General features: G+C 35.2%; 1 protein-coding gene across 4 annotated transcripts; it reads right to left on the bottom strand.

Annotated features, from left to right (window-relative positions):
* Positions 1–3,346: 3,346 nt before the first annotated feature.
* Positions 3,347–17,837, bottom strand: LOC113778279 (ultraviolet-B receptor UVR8). 4 transcript variants are annotated; one of them, XM_027323625.1, is made up of 15 exons: positions 17,335–17,837; positions 17,131–17,207; positions 14,801–14,879; positions 13,629–13,688; positions 12,879–12,980; positions 12,640–12,733; positions 11,227–11,269; positions 11,060–11,105; positions 10,915–10,961; positions 10,683–10,785; positions 8,267–8,321; positions 8,066–8,132; positions 7,168–7,204; positions 5,767–5,846; positions 3,347–3,907 (listed from the first exon to the last, which is right to left on the bottom strand). In XM_027323625.1, the coding sequence occupies exons 1-15, from the start codon at positions 17,627–17,629 to the stop codon at positions 3,776–3,778; spliced, it is 1,317 nt and encodes a 438-aa protein (XP_027179426.1). In that variant the 5' UTR covers positions 17,630–17,837; the 3' UTR covers positions 3,347–3,775. The 4 variants fall into 4 exon arrangements, 3 of the variants coding, with proteins under 3 accessions (XP_027179426.1, XP_027179425.1, XP_027179424.1); XM_027323624.1 differs by having other exon boundaries at positions 3,347–3,654; positions 3,767–3,907; positions 10,683–10,961; XM_027323623.1 differs by having other exon boundaries at positions 10,683–10,961.
* Between the last annotated feature and the right edge of the window lie 513 nt (positions 17,838–18,350).

The following is an 18,350-nucleotide window of genomic DNA, read 5'->3' on the forward strand; positions in this document are numbered from 1 at the left end:
GGGTTTTGGACTATCAACATCAGTTTTCTCCCAATTTCTTTCCCTATTCATTGGATAAATTGCTCCTTCGTAGCATTTTAGGTATGTCTCAACTGTATACCAATTGGATACATAAAACATGAGATCCTTTTTAGTTAGTCAAAGTTCAGCGATTGCATGAGGACAAGGAATTCCTATCAGCTCCCATCTCCTACATGAACAAGTGTGCTTTTTAATGTTCACAGCATAATGGTCACCATATGGACAGAAAACTTCATACAAGTCATCATTCGACTTGAAAGGAAAACATTGTGTTGCCTTATCTATTCTTTTTTGTACTCTCTCAATGATTCTAGGACAATACATATAATCTTTCCATTTCTATCTAGCAATATCTTTATTCTGCTGCATTCTTTGCATCATATACAGCCTTAGCAATTCCATCATTTCAATGATTGGCTTCTATCTAGCATCCAAAATTTTACTGTTGAAACATTCACAAATATTATTCAATAGGACATCACAGTTCAAATAGGTGCTAAAGTGAGCTCTACTCCATTGAGATGGTGGTTTATCATCAAACCACTTGGCAACATCCAAGTCAATTGCTGCCATGTCTTCCATTTTGCTAACAAATTCTACTGGTGTAGTTGCCTTTGCAGCAGCCCACAAATGCTCTCCTTAGAGCTTCCCCTTTGAACCCAGAAGTAGAAAAGTTAAAGTTGCTGTGTAAGTGCTTTACACAAAACCTTCCAGCTGTATTTGAAAAAACATGACCACAAGCCTGAATTAGTCCCTTTTGCTTGTCACTCATAATAGTCCATTCATAATCTCTCTTAATTTTCAAATCCTTTTTATGTAACTTGAAGAACCATGTCCAGGATACCTTGTTTTCACCCTCAACTGCAGCATATGCAATTGGAAAAATGCTATTATTGACATTTAGTCCAATAGCAATCAATAGAACCCACCCAACTGTTCCTTTCAAAAATGTGCCATCTACCCCAATCAAGGGTCTACACCCAACTAAAAAGCCTTGTTTCACTCCATGAAAGCACATGTAAAGTCTTTGAAACCTTTGTTGCCCTTTTGAAGTGCCATCCACAGTCTTTAATATGATAGAGCTACCAGAATTAGATTTCTGAATTTCATGCATATACGCTCCTAACTTGTTGTATTGGTCACTTTCACTACCATGATTAATATCCAAACCCTTTTTTCTAACCCTATATGTTTGTTTTTTTATGAAGAAGCATTTGTTATCCTTCATCACTGTTTTTCTAAAATGCTCCACATCTACCTTAGGATTGGATCTAAATTCCTCACAGTACTTTCTACCAACCCATCCAGAATTTGCAAGTGGATTTTGATAGGTAAAGCCACATTTGTGAATGTCCTCAAATGTCCTAATTTGTACATTTCCTTCTCCACCCAATTTTCTAGCATAGATTTGCTAATTATAGCCTTCACTTCTGCATTTTGCCCTCAATCTAACCAAATCCTGCTTCACAAATTTACAAGGCCTACCTTGTCTCATACTGTAATTTATAATAGCTAACTTGCACTCTTTGATGGTACTAAAAAACATCTTTAATTCCAATTTTGGATTATCCATGTCCTGGGAATTGAACACAACACACCTATTACTACCATTTTCATCATCAGACTTATGCACACTCTCAAAATCTGATTCAGAATCAGGGGCTACATCATTATCTTCAGATTGAACCAAATTAGCTTCAACCTGTCCTTGTTTTGCCGAATTAGTTTGCAATTCCTTATAGTGTTCTACACCCAACCATTCAGCATTTTTATCTATGTTATCATTGAAATCAACATCATTTTCTTCACTTTGATTATAATCAGAATCTACTGCTGAGAAGAAAGATTCACTGGATGAATCAGAATAATTATTATCATTCCCTCCCCCCTTCATGGTCATGATTTGCAGTTATATCTTTATCATTAGCAGGACTTTCTTCATTCTCATCAACCTCATAAGGATTACAGCCAAGTTGGTGAACCATAATTTCATGGAATGAAATTTCAAGGTACAAGATAATTTCCCTAATTGAACTAGTAGTCCTTTGAATATATCCATACAATTCTCTACTATTGTCTATCCTTTTAAACTTATTATTCTCCCAATCATAGTACACTTTGTGACCAAAGACACCAGCATCTTCAATCAATCTATCCACTTCAAAAAAACTCAAACCTATACTCTCAACATAATCAAGGACACATACATCTCCACCCTCATAATGTGGTTGAGGAGTGTAAAAAATCAATCCTCTACAGTGACATCTTAGTGTAATCAGTGAGATACCTTGTTCTGATGATTAAAAAAAAGGCATATATCAAATACTGAATAAGTAACCAAACCATTACTTTCATATTTTAACAGAATCGAATAAACTCATACTTTTTATTATAAGCTTAACAATCCAAAAGGGACCACAAGTTTATTATTCAAACATATATGTTCTAACCATTAAAAAAATTAATCATTTCAAACAATGTGGACCAAATATTAACAAGATTACACCCACAAAACAGACATCAAGGGCCCCTATGTATCATATTAAAAAAAAAGGTCAAACTTTGTAGCTGGACCCAAACATATATGTTCTAACCATTAAAAAAATTAATCTTTTCAAACAATGTGGACCAAACATTAACAAGATTACACCCACAAAACAGACATCAAGGGCCTCTATGTATCATATTAAAAAAAAAGGTCAAACTTTGTAGCTGGACCCAACGTTAACAATAAAACAACACAAACAGACATGAAGGACCACATCTACATAGAATGCCAAAAAAAGGTCAAACTTTTCATTATTAACACTTTAATTAACAAATTATTAAACCCTAGACAATTTACCATAATTTGGGAGTGCACAATCATTCAATTCTTTGTTTCGCACCGACATTTTCCTGCCCACTTTCTTACTTAATCACAGCAGGTCAGCTTCTTTGATCTTCAAAAATTTCACAGAATGCAATTTTGAAGGGCAAGGGAAAGGGAAAAGGGTGAGAAGAAATATAAGTGCAAGAGAAAGAGAAAGTTCAGATTAGGTTTCGAACAAGAAAAGCGAAGACAATCTCATTTTCACCTAAATTACCTAATTTTGTTTCGGAGAAGGACATTTACTTAATAGTCATATGATTTTCACGTGACCAGTTCCGTTAAAAATTGGCTAAATTGCCGTTTGAGGATGACATTGGTAAAAAATTGTTAATTCAGACACCAAATATGTCATGCCCAAAAGTTGAGGGATGAAATGTGTCCAGAACCCAAAGTTTGGGGCTGAAAACCGACATTTTCCCAAAACGAATCAGACCAGTAAAAACCAGGTACCAGTTAGCCTACCGACTTGGGAGCTAGGGTTTGCTTTGAATGCATTGATGAAAACCTGTGATATCACATTACAGGGTTCAAAGAGGGTCTCTTTTCGAAGTCACAACTTTACAGTGCTGAATGTACCTTATACAAGAGAATATAAATGAAAATAATATATTTCTTCACAAAGTACTCCTTTCACGTGATTATTTGATAAATAACTGCATCTAGTCTTTTATTTCCTTTGGCTGAAACGTAGCGCACCTAAACTTGACTTCTGATTTTATGGGAATCAGCTGATTCGAAGATTACTTTCATATACTCTTCACCTGAGGATGAAATTGCAGATATCACATGCATGGTTCCAAATACCGCATTTTCACTGAGGTGAAAATTTGCTGGTGGAGAAATTCACAGCATTCTTGAAAGACAAAAAAGAACCTTATGTTATTAAAGTGGTTCTTTGTCAACTTCCAGTATAGCCCCTGTATGATTAAATCCGCATGAAACTTGCCATGCTCTCACTTTATTGCAAAAGTCAATCGCCTTAGGTTCAATGTAGTCAACGTCATCCCCTTGCCCCTGCAGAGAAAAACAACTGAATAAATATGATGATCATACAGGTACTTGTAGAAAGCAAGAATTTAGAGAACATGTGCTGCAGTAATACAACTTAAAAAACCCCAGAGTAAGGCACTTAAAATCTCTAATGAGATTTTCCAGATTTAAAAGAAAGTTTGCAGCATCACGTTGAATAATGAAATTTGTGTCGAGCCAATCATCATTTTCTACACAAATCAAATAGCCAACCAGGCAAAAGTGATTATTAAAAATCTCTTGTAAAAATTCGAACATCATGTTCAAACACGTATTATGTTCATCTCATTATACAAGAATGCCTGAACACCATGAGCTTATATAATATGAACAGAAGCACTGAAAACAAAATGAACGAACGAATTTTTTTAGACAACCTAAATTATAAGCAGAGAAGTTCCAAATTTCAAATTGGCTAATGTACTCAACAATATGCAACAGTGTTATCATCCATATCTTTTCAAGTTCTTGTTTAATGGAAAATAATCAAATTTACCACATGATTTTTGTACAATTACACAAGGAATCTTGTCCCCCACCTCGTAAAAGTTGAAACTCCATTATGTTTTGTAAGAATCATGGCTCAGACATGTAATTAGTTTTCCAAGTTAAGAAGGATTTCTGCCTTGTTTCTTCTTGCAGTCTTTGCAACCAATTTTTTAAGAAGGAAAAAAACGATTGTCAAGTACAAAGAAAAGTAGATAAAAAAAATAAGCCAAAAGGTCAAAAACTAATTCATTCGACATTGAAATGCGAAGTCTCAAGGCCTCCTGCTTCGCCTTAAAAAAAAAAAGAGAACTAAAAAATGGCTATACCTTGTAAAATTTAAAAGTAAAATGAGACCTCTGCGTGATTTGCAATGTTTGTTTAGGCTAGACAAGTCAGGCTTTTATTCTCTCTGTTTTCATAAAAGTGTCAAAGGTCAGGTTTATATCCTCCTCCAAGCTACATCATGTTCGAGTTACCAATAAACAGGTTGGCTTCCATGACAAAATTCCCACAATAACAAACGGTTCTTCCCCTAATAAAGACCTTAAAAGTACAAGATGAACAGCTAGCAAATACTTTCTTTTTCCTATTTTGCCAATATCAGCTACTGCAGCACAGAAGTATGGAAGATATCATACTCTAATCGTTTAGCAACTCATGGACATTTCAGGACCGCCACCCCTTAGATTTCCCCCGAGCCACTCCCCAATGAGCATTACCAAATCACAGACACAAATAAGCCTTTGGTCCAACAGTTCAACAAGACTAGTTAGGACGGCAACAGACGGAGGGGATGAAAAGGAAGGCAACAGATGGAGGGAGTGAAAAGGAAGGCAACAGACGGAGTGGTAAAAAGATGGCAAAGAGGAGAAAACTAGACTGAGGGTAAAATATACCAGTGTGGTACATGAGGTTCACAAGAACATTAACAATCTAAGCTATGTAGTTTCTTGAGAAAAGAGCTAGCTCTGATTTCCTGTCTAAAGCACATCACAAATCTGATTCAAAAGTTAAAAGAGCAGCATATGTTGAAATCAATACAAGGATGAAACTCGTGTGTTATAGACCTTTTTATGCTGATTATCTAGTTACCTGAAAGGTCTATATGACAAAAGTTAATATTGGAAACATAGCACCATTCACGAGGCAAGAGAGGAAGAAATTCTCTGTAACTCTACAACCCTTATAGTGTGAGGATTTCAGAGATTATAAAATGGTTCTACCTACTTCTTTCAACTTTTCTTTCTCGCAAATCCCCAGGCAGAGAAAAACTAGAAAATCTTTTCCAACTAAAGCAGATAGGCAACTAGAAAGATAAATACATTGGACACAATAGTTTAAGAGTAGGTACAGACCAGTTGGCCACCAGAAGAATGTCCATCTTCAGAAAAAGTTCCATGTGAACCACCCCAGCCCCAGGTGTACATATTGCCCCCTGCAATGCAGATTACCCCCTGGTTAGTTAGTAAAAGAGAAATTAAAAAAAAAAAAGTTAAGCTTTAGTAGTATATATTCTACCATAAAAGCAATACATATAAATTACCTAATCTGAAAATGAGAAATGAGCTTATAAAAATTAATTTGAAAAGCAGCTAGAAGGATCAATCTAAAACTCAGACTAGACAATGCACCCAAAAAAAGGAAAAAAAAAAAAGGCTGTAGGGAAAACCAAGAAAAGGCTCACTAGTACACCAATACGTATACACGTGCATATGCTACAAAGAAAACGCACCTAACAAAAAATGGAAAAAAAAAGAGACTTGGCTGAATTGCAAGTTTGGAGCAGAAACTAATCTAAAATAATGTTGGAGGTTACTGCAAGAAGCAAGTTATGGAAAGTGCAGGAAGGGGAAGAACAAAAGAAGCAAGAATAAAGGAAATACAAATTGGCAGAGAGGAGACAGCGAAGCATGGCCTAGTTGATAAGATAATTCACCTGTAACCGAGAGGTCACAGGTTCAAGCCATCATGGGGTAAGTGGGAAACCACTATTGATCCTCTTTTTTGAAAGCAAAAAAAAAAGGCAGAGAGGCAATAGAAAAATAGGTTCAGCAGATGATGTCACTCGACACGCTTATTCAGCATGTCTTGAGAGAGCTCACCAGAATATCTTTTCAAGCTCTAGTTGGTCTAACTAGTAATATAGAAGATTCTTTCGTTTCCAGTTTTGACATGACTTCTCTCTTTCATTTTCTTTCGGCTTTTCAGTATTTCTACTAGACCAACAAGATTTTCCCTCCTCTTCCTTTTATTTTTGTGTTTATGCCTATTAAGGCAACACCATGATTTCAAATCTATTTGGAGACCTGCAATTTTGCCATACTATGCTGTGAAAATATTCCATTTTCCCTGGCAATCTCTTCAAGCATTTTTTTTAGTAGCATGAGACCGACCAAAATGTTGACAGTTCATTAGAAATGAGCTTCAATAACTTGTCCACAATGGCATTGTCTATATAAGGCGAAGCTGAGGGATTCAACATGCCAAAACTAAAGAAAGTATTCAAAGAATAGAAAGCATATACAGGAAGTAGAATTAATACTCCCCAAGAAACTGCCTTTGGCTACCATATTGCCTGCAAAAGGTCATGATAATGAAAATCTCATGCAATTTTAAAGCAGAATATTTAAATGAGGCGGAGAATCTCTGGATATAACTATGATGGTACATAAAATTGCTTCTGACTTTCAAATTGCAGAACAATTTATCTATAGAAACAGTAAAAATGTCTAAGGCTTCACATTTAATGTCCTTACCACAAATTGCTGCAGTGTGCTTCCAACCGCAGGACACCTAATAACACATAAATTTAGAATCATAAAGAAAAGTCTAATGATAAATCCTTAAAAGCTCAAGTTAAAGCCAGCAGCCAATACAAACACCAGCTTGCATATGCTGCTCCAGGTGGCATTATCAGCAGTCAGAATGGTGGTATGATAGCAGGATTTTACAAATTTATGGGACAAAAGAAACTTGGAAGCTGAGGGTTTAGCTCAATCAGGTGGAGTTTGCATATATATTCAGCAGAATCAGTCCCAGGTGCTTGGGGGTTGTACATCAAAATCCTATGAAACACATTAATGGCTGTTCCAATCTACTGCAGTAAATTCGTATTCAATTTAACAAATCAGGTTTCTTATTCAAGGGAGAAGTTTCTATTTCAAACATATTTTCAGAAGCCACTCAAACTTATTTTCCAGCTAATGAAGGATGTCACTGTAAACACGATATCCAACATCCATATCTATGCAATTAAAGAGGTTCATCAAATTGCAGAATTTAGATATGCCTATATCAAGCGTTTATAATTGATATTACAGAAAATCGGATTTGTATGTCCCTTTCCATTCCTGTAATTACTTTACCAACTTAATAAACCCCAGGGCTAAAAACAACACCACTCCAAGGTGGTTTTGATTTAAAAACAAAATAAATAAAACTTAAAAATTGGGAAACAATATGTTTGCCAGGGTCATACATGTCACATTTTAAATCATCTTCTTTGTTACCTCATGTTCCCTAATCAGAAGAAGGTTGTTTTACCAAAAGCAAAATTAATGGCCAGGAAATATTTTCACCTAATATTAAACTCTCTGCAGGAAAATTTAAGAGAAGAATCGCTACTTGACTAATTTGGTAATTTGTGTTACAAACCTTACAAACAGGATGCCTCACAAATGGACCTTTAACTCTTTCAGGTGAATGAACAACATCAGTTGATCTGGAACAAACAATTTAGGCTTCAGTTAATTATCCAATAGTTCTGTGATTAGCTCACAGAGAAGTCAATAAGAAACAAAAACATTAACTCATTGGCTAAACTTTTAGATCTAAGTTCATTAACAAGGAAGATACCCAATACCAAGACAGCCATTGTCATTTGAGCCCCATGTGTACAGCTCCCCACCACCTATGAAATAGAAGAAAATTCCAGATTAAAGGACAATTTACAGAATCTCCAAAACGAGAAACAACAGAAATCACACTTCATATCATAACAACCAAGAGATATAACTGTAATAGTATCTTATGTAAAGCCATGCTAACAAGCAGACAATTGAATTTACATCAAATGGATTAGGGAAATTCTATCTGGCATTTTACTTCATCTTTGGTATTTATGTTATTTCAAAAATTTTAATAATTCAGCCGATCAGCCAAGTAAGTTGAAACCAATTAGGAAGATTACATTTGGTATTTGCTTAATTCTTGGTGTACAACTCCAGCAAAGATTCATGGACAAGGAGAAAGGGTGGCTCTCAAACTGAACAAAACCAAGTGGCAATTGAGTAGCAGACCATATCTTTATTAACTATTTTGGAACTCCCCAGAAAAACGATGCCAGAATTTGTACCTTCAACACCCCCCCCAAAAAAAACAAATGACTTTGACTTGTACAGACGAAGATTCCTGAATTGAAACAGCCTACAGCGGACGGAAGTCACATGGGGAATTGTGGATTGAGATGTATGAACTGAAACCCAAGACAGTGCTCTCAAACCATGGAAAAGATCATGAGCATCCAGCTCAAAACCAGTTGGCAGCAAGTGGAAAGGCTCAAGATCTCTATTTAACTCATTGAAAGTCCTAGAGAAATTAATATAGGACTTTGTCCATGGCAGGGGGTCACATTTTTAATTAAAAAAGGAGCTTTAAGAGGAAATGGAGTTTGGAGTATCTCTTACTATGTAATTTAAGTAGTCTGGTAAGGTTCAGTTGACATATTATTGATTACCAGAACAGTATCACACGCAACTCACTGGCCTCTTACTGCTAGTCAGCCAGGTAACGTCTTATGACTTCTGACAGCTAGAAGCACTTGTAAAGCTTCTGTTATGAGCTCAGCTGAGCATAGGACCATTGAGGAAAGGTAGAGAAAAGATATACATATAAAAAGGTCTTTCCAGTTCACTAGCCTGGTTCACTAACATGCTCATGTAAGATACTAATACAACATTGAACTTTAATAAAATGAAGGCTAATGATTTTGGAACTCCAAAATAAGTTTCGGGCACTCCACTGCTATCTTTCCATTGGTCTAAATGACTAAAAACCAACATGACATTTAAATATTATGACATCCTCTTCTTTATATGTAAACATTTTATTGATGGTTTGTTCATGAAATGTCTTCAAATACATTTTGAAGCAGCATACATCATAATTCTTAAACTTTTCCTGAGGTATAAAAATGTAAAAATTGAACAAAAATAAAAAAGAAAGTACTTTTTTGGTAATAAAGTTCATATATTCTAAAGAAGATATATTTGCTATCCTGCAAAGTAATTTTTGTTCAAAAAGGGTCATAGAAAGTACATAAAAACTTTCTAAATTTTATTAGTTTATATTCAAGAATGCATGCTCTTTTACAATCTCAATCCAAAAAGGTTACTTTAAAATTATTTTGTTCAATATCTATGTATTTTTTGCATTTAAGTTGTTAAAAAATATAAAACTTGTGTCCGCATCAATTTGGTTAATATATATGTATGTGTGTGTGTGTGAGAGAGAGAGAGAGAGAGCTCTAAAGCTAATTTTGGCGTGCCAACATCGTTAGCTAAAAATAAAAGACTTCGCATGGTTTTAGTTCTGTCAATAAGGTAATGCAAAAAACACACCTATCTTGCAAACTCTCAAACATCACCAGTCTCACCCGCATTGCCAAAGCAGGCTTTCGGGATAAACCCAAGAAAGACAGAAAAAATTTTCAACGACTTCAAGATTCAGCAAAGATGGGATTAACTCTGATAGGTAACAGCCAAATTTCAAGTATCTAAGTTTGGGGAATGTTCAACAAGGGCCAGTTTTCACAATATCCAAGTAGAAGGGAAAAGAAGGTCCCTGAATAGCAAAAATCCATGTTTGTGGATATATCAACAGAATTTAATGATCCAAAAGCAAATAATCATTGACGACAAGAAACTAGCCAGCTAAGAGTAACTCAGTCACAAGTATACCAGATCAACCAGATAATACGAAGATGATTTGACAAATTTCAGTAAAATTTACTGGCACTGACAAACACTATTCTTCAGCAAACAAGGACTACTTGGTCCATGTTACTGCCTTAGATGCTTGCGAAAATGTTACTGATATCATGGCATTGGGACAGGGTATATCACATAAAATGAATAACAGTTCTATATTTCTTCAGAAAATCAGGGCAAATACTCAAAAGAAAAGTCCTTCTGCCCTAGTAAAACAGCATTCATCGTATTATTGCTCATGACAAGAAATATATAATTGCAAGAATATGGAAATGAGAGACTACTTGTAATGATACAAGTGTGATGACCACCACAAGCAACCTCTTCAGATGGTGGCATTTTGCTCATAAGAGATGGAACTGTAACACTCTTTCCTTCTTCAAAGCCCTGTTTTTTTGTAAAAAAGTAGCCACATATTAGAGACATATCACTAGTGAAAATGCAGCTTTTGTTCACGAAAAAAAGAAAGGAAGCAAAAGATATTCGACAATTTTCTTGTGGCAATCCACGTCCTACCATCTTCGCCTTTGCTCTTTCACCAAAAATATATACAAAGCCATTTTCTGCAATACCCCAGAAATGAAAAAGCTGTCCAAAAAAGTTCAATTCCAATCTTCAAAGAATATGATCATTAACCATCTCCAAAAGGTCAATAGTTTACCATCAATGCAGGCAGAATGCAAAATCCCAGCAGCAACACTTTTAACCTATATATTCTCAAGAAACAGAGTGACAAGGATCAAAGAATTAATACCTTGACCAACTCACAGTGAACGTGATCTTGAGAAACTAAACAGACACTTGTACAAAATTAGACATATACACTACCTTCACTCCCTCCAGATCCTTAATCAGTCGTGGAGTGAATTCACTGCATAAAAGAAAACCCAATATAATCAAGATAATAGCTTCTCCTGCTGCAGCCAATCTCAAAATTCTTCAAGGGTGAAAGCATATTTTAACGAGGCATATTGAGAAATAACAATACATAACAGTACTACGTAATGAAGATGTATGAAACTTTCAGGTGGTGGATCTGCTAATCACATGATATTTTGACAAACATGTTTATAGCTTGAAGAGGTTTTTCTTATTCTATCATATCTCACCTTTCACATGTCAACCATTCATGTCATTCCCTTCTACTCAAATCTATAGGGCACCACACTCAGAAATCAAAATACACAATTGTAAATCAGAGGTTAATTGCATTAAACCCCCAGTACTTGGGTCAAAATTTTACTTGCGCCCTAAATCTTTTAATCAATACTTTGTGCACTTGGACTAGCCCTGTTAATACTTTTTAACATTTGACCATACGTACAGTATGTTGTGGGTGAATTTGCCCTTCAATGTTTTTACCGCACATTTTCCTTATTCTGTCTTTTTTTTCCCCAACCATGCTTTTCCTCTTTAGTAGTTTATTTATTTTTCCCTTACAAACAAATTTCCTCCCAGAGAACTTAGCATAACCGCACAACTACAACCCAATACCAGAGTCAACTTATCAAGGACAATGACTTGCACTATTCACCTTCTATCAATGAAGGCACATCGATCGACACCAATCCTCCTTTACATGAAACTCAAAACATAGTCTAAAGATGAAGAAAAACAAACCAAAAGCATGTAAAGTCAACTAACTGTATATGTAATGCCACACAATTCAGTATTTTTATACCAAAGCAAGAAAGGAAAAAAAAGTAAAATATGAAGAAAAAATTAAACCAAAAAAGCATCAAAATGAGTGACGTAAGGTTGTCCAAACATACCAAAGTAAGGGTAAAATGCTAAATAGGACAAATAAATTTGTTGTAAGATGTCAAATGGCAATAACAGAATTAGTTAAAATGGGCAAAGTGCTGATAAAAATATTTCAGGGGGTAAAGTGAAAGTCGGAGCAAATTAAAAGGATCTACAGTAATTCACCTTAAAGCACATTCAAATTACAAACAAGAGTGAAACTTGCCTAAAAAAGGTTCAACCTTACAATCAAAATTGAGCCCCAAAAACACTGAAATGAGGCGAATGTGAACATATAGGCATAGCTATGAACCATTATTGAGATCAATTATCCCCAAAACCTACATTTTGTTTCTACTTAAAAGTAAAAAGCCATCTCAAAAGACAGTCATGTAAGAGAGAAAAAAAAAGAATGAATAACAGTTCAAACTTCCAAGAACGTTATACAGAAAATTCATTCTGTGAACAAAAAAAGCATGCTTAACCACATAAAAGAACCTGTTACTTTTTCGAAATCCCAATATGCTGGATCCATGACCATGTCCAAGTTTTCCAGATGCTCCTCCACCCCAACTCAAGGCCTCCCCTTTATCTAGACATTAACAGCAAACCAGTGGTCAGTAAACGCATAGAATCGTGACAAGAAAGACGAAGAAAAAAAAAATGCTTTGCTATTAAAGACTGCCAGTGTTTGCATAATACTGCATTTGCAACACACTTGAAATACAGATATAAACCTGTAACAGCAACTGAGTGCTCAGAACCCAAAGAGGCAATCTTAATGGAAACTCCATTCAAGCATTCCACTTTACTGGGAAGAGTAACTAGCTTTGCTGCCTCTGCAGTTAACAGAGAATTTCAGAAATCATTTCCATTTTTTTAATGCATAGTAGATGCCTAAATACAAAGCCAGATATTAAAAACTACAAGAACAACTACAGACAGTGAAGATACTAAGCCTAACAACAGATGGTGAATTAACAGATTATAAATGGCCAGCCAAAGCGGATTTTGAAGAAAATCATTGAAAAGCAATGTTAACATGTACTTGGACCACACAAAAAATTGTGCAGAAACTTCCCTGCATCATAAATTAAGGAATTAAAAGTTGCTGTCAGACTATGCACAAACAAATTTGGAAACAAAAAGGATGAACCTAAGTATCTTAAAGGAAAATCAGCCATTAAGTTCCATATTTATGTACCATCATTTTTCAAGACACAGGAAAGGAAAATTAGAGGTTTACATCGGAGAAATTCTTATGCAAAAAGAAGCCCAAAATGGTTAAGAGGTTTGGGAAATCAAAAAAGGAGGAAGGAAAAGGGGAAAAATGTTAAGATATAACAAACAATGGATTGACAGATACACATTACATCCTTACGTCATCCTTTCACAAAATCAAGCCAGTATAATGTTCAGATGAGATTGCAGCACTTCAGTAATAAAACAAAAAGGCAACAGAATGTAGAGGTGAGCTAAATTATTACTTTTCCCAAACCCAAGTTGTCCATCTGAGTTCTTCCCCCACATATAAAGCTCGCCATCCACTACAAGACAAGGATAGATATCAGGAGACAGGCATTAACAGTAAAGTCCAGAATGCTAAAGAAACATTGGCTTGGAAAGGTGAAACATACAGGTTAAGTAGTAATATAGGTTGTAAACTTTGGAGTTTCAGCCAAATCCAAAAATGAACCAGTTCTTCAAGAACCCACCATATTCGACTTTCCAAAACTGACTCTAACAACAATTCTACTAGAATTACCAACAAATAATCACAATACAAGTCGATGTACAGAATTTTTAACATGCAAGGTTAATCTTACTATGTTGAGGTACATTTAATTGATGATCCTCACTAATATTTAGGATAAGAATCTTATTGGTCAGTGGTTAATTACGTTTTCATTTTATTTTCCCATCATTTATTGCTCCTTTTCTCCCTTTATTCAGATGATTTTTGTTGCTGCAGAGGATATGTAGAGATATAGAATTTCATCACTTCAAGAACCAATTTTATTTAAGCTTGCTAAAACTTGGACATCCGGTTTCTTCGAGTAAATTGTTTTGAAGTACTGTTCTTTCGACATTCGAGGTCTTGGCTATGAAAGAGCAAGTAATGGCTTGCTCAAAATCTCAGTGAGCAACTAGTTGCTACTCAGGAAAATGATGGAGGCTATTGTGAGTATGATTTTGGACTTAACAATTGCTTCCTATCAGCTAGGGTTCAGTTAACTGAGAAAACACTGCAGAGGATAAACAAATGTTAAGGACACGATCTCCGGAGACGCATATATCACCATTTGCACCACAAAAAGAAAGTCAAAAAATGAAGGGCTGCAAGTTTAAAAGAATATTTCAGTTAATCAACATTTTCCTGTAACTTATATTCCTCTTTCACAACTAAAAAGCAGAGCAGCCTGGTGTATGAAGCATATGAGAAGCTGATGTCCCATAAAAAGATTAGTAAAGCATGAAGATTAAGTTTATCCAATTCCACCAACAAGAACAGAAAATAAACTGTAAGTAAACAGAACAATTGGAACCACATATACCAGTAGTATAATTGAAACCATCACCAAATCTCAGTGAAAAGGAAAATCAACATTATGTAGCACAGCTACAGAACATGGCATCTAAAAAGGTCCAAATCTAAAACCTGTAATTGCAGAAGAGTGATGATAACCGGCTGAAATTTTTACAACTTCTTTAGGAATTCCAGTGACAATAAGTGGCTCCTGCAAATGAACAAGCTGAACTTAAAAGGCAGAATTTACAACCATGTCATTTTATCCTAACAGAGCAAATGCGCTAAATATATAGAACAAGGAACAGCCAAAATGAAAGTCAGATACCAACAACAACATTCTACATGAAATATAAGCAAAAGTAGCCATAATTAAGGGTCTAGATAATAACTCATTTATCCATAATGCGGAGTATCATTTCTCTGAACACTTACGGACAACAAAAGGACCTATAGCCTAGATAAGGGTCATAAATGAAACCAGTGTCCATGAAATGCAATATTATTGACTGAGTCACAAAGTCAAATCAAACATTCTAATTATACCCCCTGAAAAGAATGCAATACTTCAATAGCATGACCATGACATCAACATGGAGAAACAAAATACGACACTCCACATAGTACATTAACGAAACCCTAGCAGCCACGCCAAATACTGGATAGAGTAGCTCATCATAAGTATGAGGACTGAGACATGAAGCTTCATGTTCATAACCATCAGCCAATTTAGGAAAGCCTAGACAATTTAGCAGTGGCAGTGGTTAATCCAAGCACCAAAGATTCATTAATTTAATTTACAAAATAAAGAGCAATAAGTACACCTACAAAGGTTGGATTATACAAGCTCATGCTAAAATCAGTGAACATGCAAGGTGTGTAAATTCAAATATCTTTAGACCCAGGTTCATGGGTTTTCCAAGAAATGCAGGACATCAATTTCGAAAATAATAGGGGAGATGGTGGCGATATAGAAACTGCACTTTTCGTCATTGGCATGGCATCCTCCTTGTAACTTTGTAATGAATGTGAAGCAAGTGAAGAACCAAAAACAAAAATGGATAGCCAATATTGCTACCCTCCATGGAAATTTTTCAATCAAAAGTTCATAAAAATTCAAAACCATTGCAATATATTCTGTCTTCATATTTTATCCATTTTATAAAATAGTAAATTGTCATATGAAAATATACCTTTCCATCTCACAAAATAAGTAGAAAATTTGTAAAACTAATGATCTTGGTAACTAGGCTCTTGATTGTACAAAATTTACCAGTTTACAGCAAGAGGAATTAATGAAAAGGAAATACAAAAGATGATATTTGAAAAACATCAAAAAGTTCACCACTTCTCCTCTTACACAATCCCTCCAGAATCAAACTTCAGATAAGCTAAAGCACTCGTCTCAGCAGCATGTTGAACAATATTCAAAAACTCCAGACATGGACAAAAACCACCACATCATCCAACTTTTTTCTAGAACACATTATAGCCACTGTTTTCTCAAAACCCACTGGACAAGGCGTCAAATGCCATTATCAAATGGCAGTGCGCCATCATCATCTCCATGAACCAACAAGTAACATCAAACTTAACAAAGTTATACCAAAGTCATCCTCTCAACATGGTCAACAATATTCAAGAACACCAAAAATGGATGAAAACCATGAATCATAACTCAAAATATGCGCAACTGATGTCAAGCTAATTCTTGGCAATTGTTGAGCAAAATACCAAATGCTAAACAATTACTTAGAGCCAGTAGGATTCAAAAGTATCCAATATTAACTTAAACCAGAGATCATGAACAACCAACTCTCCACATTAGTTAGCCAATAACAGGGTGACCCCATAATAAGGAAATTACTAGGCCATTGGTATCTCGTATTCAACCAACAAACTTGTATTTATTTTCAGTAAAACCTTGATCCCCTAGAGACAAGTATATTCAATACTAACATCTCCATGAAAAATTTCAAACTGCGACAATGTCCACCATCAAATTTTCATCTTTCCTGAACTGGAAAGTTTTGAAAAGAAAAACTTTGAACTCAACCAAGTTTTCAGTCTTTGTAACATTTTAACAGCAGAAATAGTAAGTAATTGCAAATCCAACGTATAGCAATTATAAATAACAGTTGACAAATTAAGGAAAATTAAGTACCCAGCAATATGCACCTATCAACGTAACAAACAAAATGGAGTGCTAAATCAAGGCACTATCGTGATTCGTTACAGAAATTACATCCAAACAAAATTCAAAACCAAAGTGTGCAAGCAATTAAATCAAGCAGAACCCACAAACAATTAATCCAGTAAAAGTAAATAACAAGGCAATCATATTTCCAAAACCCCGAGTAACATCACAAACTGACCAAAACTGACAAGAAAACAAACCCACAGCTCTAACTAACTAAACCGAGAAGACCAGAAAACATGACAATAAGGTTGAGAGTGCATACAGTAGCATAACTTCTATCATCCGAAATTCCTAGCTGCCCAAAATCATTCAAACCAGTGGCATAGACACGGCCATTTTCTGCAAAGGAGAATCAGGGAATCACCCATCAGAAATGCATCAAAACCTGGCCACATCAACTACAAGAAAAATGATGAAAAATCGAGACATTTTTCGATCCCACCAACTCAAGAAAATTATCAACAACCTGTTAGAAAAAGGGTATGAGCTCCACCACAGGCAATTTCGCGGAGGCTCTGATCATAAAATGCAGAAGAATTCAAAATCCTTGGCTTCCATTGGGACTCCAAATTTCCCAATCCCAGTCTCCCATAATCTCCATTTCCCCACAGTGCCGCAACCTTCTTTCCACCGTCGATGACAGAAGAAATCCATCTCCCTAATCTAAACCCTTCATTTCCAATTCTCCCAACTGTAGTTGCCGATATTGATACTGAAGTCATCAATTTCTTTCCGGAAACTCTGGAAGTTGTAACCGCCATTAGATTCCAATTCCAAGAAAATTTAACTTAAAAAAAGTCGACGAAAATTCAAAATACCGCAGACACCAGTCTGACACAATCGAAAATTTTATTTGTTATTTAATAGAGGCTCCCTTTTTAGCTATAGGATCACTATAGTCTCAATCTTGACCATTCATTCAAAGTTTAATTGTTTACAAGCACCTTTATTGGTTTAAATTTGTCGTAAATTTTTACTTTTGCAATCAAAATCCACATGTGATGTTTAGTAGACAATGGGAGAAGTTGACGATTTTGACATGGTATACGCTAAACAAGACAAGGCGGATCAACTCCAATAGAAATAAAGATTTTTTTCCTTGAAATGAAGGTCTCCTTTGTCATCCTCCAGAATCGGAGTACAATCGAATCCAAATCATGCAGTGCATTACTCAAACCTTAGCTTGAGATCGAATAGTGTATTATTCAACCTCAACTCGAGTTAGAAAATTTGTCTCAAGTCGGTTTTGTTTTATCTTATTCGAGCTTAATTCGATTTCATTCAAGTTCAATCAAGACTAATCAAGTTTAATAAATATAAATTTATATTTTATATAATTTTAAATAATGAATAAAACAAAAATATCTAAATAAATCTTATATATACTAATAGCATATGGTGTCATAATTAGATGAATGTCACAGAAGTAAAATTTACACTTGAAATTCAAATTCAGCAATGTAGTGTTCATTTAAACATGAC

This window comes from Coffea eugenioides, chromosome 7 (assembly GCF_003713205.1).
Source record: "Coffea eugenioides isolate CCC68of chromosome 7, Ceug_1.0, whole genome shotgun sequence".
NCBI classification, from domain to species: domain Eukaryota; kingdom Viridiplantae; phylum Streptophyta; class Magnoliopsida; order Gentianales; family Rubiaceae; genus Coffea; species Coffea eugenioides.